This window comes from Rhizophagus irregularis, chromosome 3, assembly GCF_026210795.1.
Source record: "Rhizophagus irregularis chromosome 3, complete sequence".
NCBI classification, from domain to species: Eukaryota; Fungi; Glomeromycota; class Glomeromycetes; order Glomerales; family Glomeraceae; genus Rhizophagus; species Rhizophagus irregularis.
This window is the reverse complement of record NC_089431.1, coordinates 2,994,813-3,003,110: the sequence shown is the minus strand read 5'-3', so window position 1 is coordinate 3,003,110 and position 8,298 is coordinate 2,994,813. Positions and strand designations below refer to the sequence as shown.

Here is an 8,298-nt window from a genome sequence, read left to right as displayed (position 1 = left end):
TATTAATAATTCATTTCCATATAAATAAACTCTTAAAAATAATTCCCCTTTTTTTCATGAGTTTTTTAAAATCAGAGTTTTTATACAAGAAGAATGTCGGAGTTTGCACGTTTCTTTAATTTCAAAATAGACTTTAAAACCGTGCAATAAATATAATAAATTAAATTGGATTACACAATTACACAATTACTTTTAATTGAACCATTCGCGAACCAATCTAAATATATATTCAAGTAATTACAACAGTTATAATAGTTAACACAATAAACCCTTTTGAAATTATGTATTAAATATAATTCAGCCACCTTCACCAAATTAAATGACCAGTTGACCACTATAATTAGTATAAGAAAGGTAAAATTCTAAATAATGTAAAATATAAATGATCGCTATAATTAGTATAAGAACGGTAAAAATTAGGCTAATTTTGACAATGTATACAAACTTTATTTTTAAATCAGGTAAAATTGGGTTTAACCCAGAATATTTTATTGCTTAAAAAAAAAAAGCTGAGATCGAAGTTTAGCTAAGTATATTTTTTAAGAGGAGATCTGAATATTCATCAAGGCGAATGATTAAACAAGTTATGCATGGCATATTATGATACTACTAAATTGGAATATTATAAATATTATAATATTAATGCTGACAAATTAAAAAAGATCAGAATTACAAGATGAAAGATTGAAATTTTTGATATTTCTTGTTAAGTAAAATCAACAAACCAATGAAAGAATAATATTAGACAACAAACTCAAATTTCAAGATCATCATCATGTATACGAACAATTATAGTATAATTCAATTACTCAGGATGTACATAAACACAAATACGATGTTAACGATTGTTCATATTGTTTTTGTATATGAGCCAATATTTAGAAAATTTTCAACTTTAATTCCCTTTTTATTAAACTTTTTCTCAGGAATTTGAAAAAAAAATAATTTTTTTTAGTTGATTCATTAAATTTAGTGTAACTATTTTTGAATAGAGTAAATTAGAGTTTCATTAAGATAAGATGCCAATTAGCTAAAATATAAAACCCCTCCCCTTTATTGATTATCAAAACAACTTAAAATCTCTAAGATTATGATATTTGACCAAATAAACTCCGATAAAAAAAACTAATATTTTACTTTTTTGAATTATATCTATTGAGCTATTGAGCGTATTGGTGAACTTAGAATAATAGAGCGAAAAAAAATGCTATTAGAAAGTGTTATAACTAAGAAATGGAATCCCTAATTGTTATTTTTTTGATGCTTTTATAAATAAAATATCAAGGACATTTCGTGTTACCGTTTTATTATCCAATTGACGGACAACGTGTATTTGATGTGTTACCTATCAAAATTACGCCCATTCTTAATTATATAATTTTTTTTTTTATAAAATTTTTAATTTTTGATTTTTCGATTTTTCTTTTCAATATTCAATTCCCAATTTTTTTTTTTTAATTACCTTTCTTTTAAGAAAAGAATAATTTTGTTTTGTAAACAATAATTTAAAAAATTAACTTTGTTATGACGTATGTTATTAATATGTTCGGAGAATATTCGGAAAATATAATAATCCAAACGAATATAAGCTTATTTGTATTTTCATTACAGATATAAAATAGACGTGTAAATCCAATTTACCTTGAGGTATGTTAACTTTTTTTAACCTATTATTTAAAATTTTAACACATTACGAGACACTACGTTGACAAATGACAATGACCGTTTATTACTTAATGCCCAATAAATCAAGGTTGGGCATTATTAACATTGTTGAATTGTTGATCGGAAAAAACCTGTTATCATATACATATTTTACGTATTACAAAACCTTATTTGATAAACAAAAAAAAAAACAATCAAAAACTTTCTTTGACCCCCTAAAAAATTTCATTAAAAGATGAAACAGAACACTCCTAATACTTCCGCAATTTCAAATTGAAATCACTATATAAATTGATCAGAAAAAAAAAATATTATATATATAAATAAATACATCTTTCTTCTTCTTTTTTTACCTTCTTTTAAAGAAATTTAGTTGAGTTGCTGCTAAAGTAACGACCATTCTTTTTCACATTCATTCTTTCATTTAAGTATTCGTTGAAATTCTTCCCCCCTTTTTTTTCCTGGAATAAAATGTCATCCAACGATTCAGATAAAGTAAGTTTAAGTTTTTCACCAAGACAAAATTCATTCCAACAAGGACTTTTAGGACTTGAATCATCTAAGGTCGCGGGAATATTAAAACTCAATTACCCATCCTCAAAACCATTAGTAGCAAAAAGGATTGAATTAGTATTTTCTGGTAAAGAAGAAATTTTATGGACAGAATATCAACCTAGTGGTCGTGGATATACAGCATCTGTTGTTCAATCAGAACAACATGAATTCACTCGTTATTCCTTCGATATATGGGAAGCAGAACGAAATGATGGAGATAAAGGAAAAGATAATTATGAAATTATAAAGAATTTGGAATTACCTTTTTCTTTTAAACTTGAAAATAATTTACCTCCTTCAACTACAATTAAATATGACGATGGATCTGCCAGAATCTATTATCGCGTTGTTGTCGTTATTCATCGTAAATCCAATCTTTTAAAATTACAAGGAAAGAAAAAAGTTATAAAATTTACAATTCCAATTACAAGGTATGGAAAAATTCCTTATAAATCCGATATGATTTTATGGAATTCTGAAAAGGAAAAATATGGAGTTGGTTATGATATAAAAATTGAACGTGAAATATTCACTAGAGGTGAAACTATTAATGTTCCAATTAAGATTATAATTCGAAATTCACGTGTTAAAATTAAGAAAGTTAGTGTTGGACTAAAACAACATACAGAATTACAGAATGCTGGATCTTTAGTTAGACCAAAAGAAAGTGTTGATCTTTCTTTGGAGGAAGTTGATGGTGATATGGTTAATTTAGCTGCAGATTCTGAACAAGAATATTATATAGAAATGAAAATAAATATTCCCAATAATGACACCGTCAGATGGTCTGTATGTCAAAGTCTTCTTGTTGTTTGGCATCAGATCGAAGTAAAATTTGTTCTCGAATCTGCACAAGATATTTTATTAGAAAAGGAAGTAAAAGTCATTAATTTTCCAAAAAAATAATTAATATGAATATGAATATAAAGTATAAATATAAGAATGAATCTATATGTGTCTACATCTATGATTAAATTACGGCTTATGTTTGTATTTTTTTTATAACGTTATTTGCTATTTTTCACCTCGTATTATACGTATTTAATAAACATAATTATATATGAGACTAAAATTTTTTTACTCTGGGCATTACCCGTTTTTCTTAATTTTTCGTTTATAAGATTCATTTATTTTTGTCATTTATTATTATTATTATTTTTTTTTTGATCTAAAATATTTCCTCAACGATGCTTCAAAAAAAAGCACGTAGTTATACATAAACGCAGTAAACGCAGCCAAAAAATTAAATTGATTAATCGAAACAGTAATCGAAATTGGGGTTCGTACATGATACATGATGATTTATACAAATACCCAATAAAAAAATTGTTTCCAGTTTTTTTCTGATAATATTTATTTAGAGTATGCCAAGAATCACTAATGCAACCGACTTTTAGAATCCGAGTATATTAACTACGTTAATGAATGACATTATACAGATGTATTACCTATGTAAATTATTTGTACGTGCATTTATTAATTTGAGCATATAAATTTTAAAAATTCGGAGAATGTTTAGAATTTGAATTACTAATAAATGCTTATCTCATAATTTCTATTGAGAATACAATTTGAAATTAACATCATCTCATTTCTTTGATAGTTAGTTAATTAATTTTAGTAGTGATCATCTTCACATGTGCTCGTGTGGTGTTTGTCTTGGCATATGAATGAACAGTTTTGGATTGTCATATAAATTTTTAATTGATTTTTAAATTCTTTTGCTTAATTTATCCTGTTTTTTAAAGTGACGGAACATTATTTTGTATCAGGTTATGTCCTTCACGGATATAAATCTTCCAATTTCAAATATAGATTGTGGAATTTGTAATATAATGTAAACTTTTAAATTTTTCTCGAAATCCTAACACGAAGGTTCCAAAATGTGCTCTTTACTTAGATATCTCGATATCTCGAAGCATTGTGGACATTATTAACGCTGGTGAAACGTATGACAAAAAATTATTAAATATTATCGCGAAATCTTTTTGATTGGTTCATTTTCTGTCCATTTTTTCCAAATAGAATATTTGTTTATAAGATTGATTGATTTTTACAAACAAAATGCTAGATATCTACGGAAAATTTTATTGAAATTTAGGATTTATAATAAAATGGGTGAGTGCTAGAAAAAGGGTGAAAACTCTAATTTTTAGCATAGTAACCAATCAATACAAATTTGAGCAATTAATTCAGAATATTCATTATTTAAATAAAAATTTTTTTTTTTTATAATTTGGTTCTTTTTACTGGCACTCGCCCTAAATGTACCGTGGGACCTATCATTAACGAAATTGTAGTTTACCAGTAAATAATAAATATTTGGTATTTATCTCTTACGTGTAAAACAAACATTAGAATTATCTGATCTTCAGAAAAACCTGTAATTTCTCTTTCATCGACCACATTACAAAACTTTTCTTGGCCACTAAACAATTTTTTTTTTACCAATTTTTTTTTTTTAAAAAAAATCAAATATATTAACATAATAAAATGAAATTTCAGAAGTATATGGAAAAGAGTGTCCTTAACCTAGGCCCCGGGTCTAGGATAATATCTATACCCCCCCCAAATATTGATTGGTTCAAAAATTATCATCTCATATTTTCGTGTAACAGTTATCTTCGCGTCAAAAAATATTTTCTTTCTACCTTTAAACTTTTTTAAAAAAAGTGAAATTTTTATACATTTTTATATACTTTAATATTTAAAAAATAAAAAATATGATGTAATTTTGTACATATTAGTAATATAGCCAGTTAAAGATAATAAAACTAAAAAGGGTCACTTTATTAAGAAAAAGCTTATTTGAATTAATGACAGGATTAAAAAATAACATTCTATTAACTGTTGTTAAATGCTACTATATTGTATTGACACTGAAATTTTTTACTAAAATAATGCATTCTAGTATTATTACAAAAAAAAATTTATAACTCTTATATTTAAACTAGTTTTATGAAAAATAATATCAATACTTGCTAAATAACTTTTAAGTTTTTTGTTAACTAAAGCATTCAAGTTAGACCTTAAAAAGTAAAAAAAAAGACAAAAATACATCTTAATATTATTAAAACCACCTATAATTTCACGCTAAACTTACAAAAATTAATACGCAAGTATCTCTACTTTTTTGAAATATTTTTTACCTACCATATCATTCATATCATTCCGAAATTAAACAACCATTTTTTGAACTTAATTCCGGATAAAAGTAGTCATAATTCCGCCATAATGCAGGCCAGGGTTGCTTATTTTCGGGGTTGTTTAATTTCGGAATGGTATAGTATTCATTTTAATCTTATAGTTTTATTAATAAAAGTACTTGCAAATTACAAGTAAAACATTTACTTTCTTGATTAACTATAATTATCCCATATAATTACTTAGGCAATATTTTTAATAAATACTTTATATCCTTTAAAAAAGATAATAGAATATTCTCCACTTACACCTGAACTCTCTAATTTTATTCAATTCCTTTAAAACTATTTCAGAATTTCAAGTATAGAAAATGCTTTAAAATGAATTTGATAATTAATTCTGTTAGCTTCAAAGGTAATACATCAGGAAATTTGTTTAGGCGTAATTTAGTGTAATATTTCGAAGGTGGTGTAAAATTTCGAAATATTACACTAAAAACGTAATATTACAAAAGTTTACGCTCTTAAATTTGAATAATTATAGTAATTTAAGAATATCTCGCTATCTACTGATCCAATCAAGACGATCTATAGCTCATTGGAATCAGCTCATCAAGACGGATCGAATGGTAGTAAAATCGCATTTCTACAGTTGATAGAACGCTCTATAGTATGCAGTAAAGTTTTAAATTAATAGAAAATCATCTATCGAACGTAAAGATACGATTTTACTACCATTCGATTCGTCTTGATGAGCTGATTCCAATGAGCTATAGATCGTCTTGATTGGATCAGCAGATAGCGAGATATTCTTAAATTACTATAATTATTCAAATTTAAGAGCGTAAACTTTTGTAATATTACGTTTTTAGTGTAATATTTCGAAATTTTACACCACCTTCGAAATATTACACTAAATTACGCCTAAACAAATTTCCTGATGTAATAAATCAAATATGTTAAATTAACAAATTAATGTAACTATTAATTAAAATTCACATAGTATTATATAATAAATCAAATCTTAAAACTAAAGGAATAATATTCAAATTATTTTAAAAGCAAAATTAATTTTTAAAAAATAAAGCTACATTTATTATTGCAAATAAATAATTAGTATTATTTACTTACTGATAAATACCAACCTATAATAATATTAAATCTTTTAATTGATAAATACTTATAAAATATTTTTAATATAAAAATATTTAAAAAAGCTATACTTTTTTATTTTATTAATTAATAAAAAAATATTGAAAAATTCTAGATATTTTTTCTCTTATTTTTTACTTTAAGTTTTTTATTTATTTTATTATTTTTTATTAATTTACAAATAGCTTATATTAGAAATATAAATATATATAATATTATTAAATAAAGATCTCTATCTGATATTATATTTGTAAAAAAATATCTAATATAAAACATATTTGCCAACATCATATCTCAATACCTGTATTATAAATAGGACTAACTTTTTCAAAATACTTATATAATGAAAAAAGTAAATACAATAATTCTTACAACTAATCAGTTCAAGATTTATTTATAATATGCTTGGATCTTATGATCTAAATAGGATGTTTAATCAAAGGATACTAGTTATAAAGATTATAAAATTAAATATAAGGTAATCAGATTAAAACTTTAATTATTTGATTTACAGAGAAAAATATAAAAATGTCATGACATAACTGTTATAGAAAACAATATGTATTACATTATGATGAATTATTTTAAATAGTTATTTTAAATAGTTATTTACTTAACAGTATATATGTAGAATACTCATTCATAAGTATGATGAGTAATTTGATGATTAATATTATTAGGTATTATAATTTAGTTTATTTTGCATTTATATAATTAAATTAGTATTTTTTTTTTATTTTAATAAAAAAGGTAATTAGTAAAATTTAAATGTTTAATATTTAATTTCATTTTCATCTTCAATGATTTTTATCTTATTAATTTTATATTACATTTTACAATTTTTATATAATAAATATATATACAAAAATTTTTTTTTAAATAATATTAGTAATGATAAATATTAGTAATAAATTTATAATATAATACTAATTAGTATTTTATTAGATTTTTTAGTAATTTTAATTAAAAGTATATTATAATATTAGTATAGCAACAGTTATTAGTTATTACTAGTAAACTTTGGCAATTTTTTTTTCAAATATACAAATATTTTGCTAAATATCTTTTAATACAATTAACTCTTTTTAAATATGTAACAGTCTATATTAAATAACTATAAAGAGATGTAATTATATAAAAAATTATATATATATATATATATTATAATTCTAACCAAAAATTAATATAATTTTAATTAAAATTATACTTAAGAACTTTATTATTTCATAACTCTACCAATATTAATAGAAATGGTCTTACTACTATTTGATTCATTTTAATGAGATGATTCTAATGATATAAAGTATATCAAAATCTAATTATTAGATTAATTTTTAAAATTGAAAATATTAAATGGTTTTTAAGTAGTAACTTCACCAATATTAAACATAAAAAGATGATTTTACCACTATTTGATTTGTTATAATAAGATGATTCTAATGGTATAAAATGTATCGAAATTTAATTACTAGATCAATTTCTGAAATTAAAAAATATAAAATAATTTTTGTCTTTTTGAATAATAACTCCATTAATATTAATCATAAAGAATGAATTTACTACCATCAGATTCATCATTATAAGACGATTCTAACAAGCTATTATTAATCATCTTTTTATAATCACTAGGTACTAAACAATTTAATAAGTGCAATAAATATAAATCAAAAAATTAAAACTTTAAATAGTTCAGATTGATCTGGTTTGGAGAGTAATTCAAGACCAGACTAAAAAACTTGCTTTATTTTAGTCTAATCCAGATTATGTTAAAAGATAATCTAGG

At 23.3% G+C, this 8,298-nt stretch overlaps 1 protein-coding gene across 1 annotated transcript; it reads left to right on the top strand.

Annotated features, from left to right (window-relative positions):
* Positions 1-1,436: 1,436 nt before the first annotated feature.
* On the top strand, positions 1,437-3,296 carry OCT59_020738 (uncharacterized protein). The gene has a single exon (XM_025321503.2). The coding sequence runs from the start codon at positions 2,137-2,139 to the stop codon at positions 3,124-3,126; it is 990 nt and encodes a 329-aa protein (XP_025168732.1). The 5' UTR covers positions 1,437-2,136; the 3' UTR covers positions 3,127-3,296.
* Positions 3,297-8,298: the final 5,002 nt, after the last annotated feature.

Excerpts from the sequence above, each read along its gene's own strand:
- OCT59_020738 (XM_025321503.2), top strand. The coding sequence starts at position 2,137 with ATGTCATCCAACGATTCAGATAAAGTAAGTTTAAGTTTTTCACCAAGA.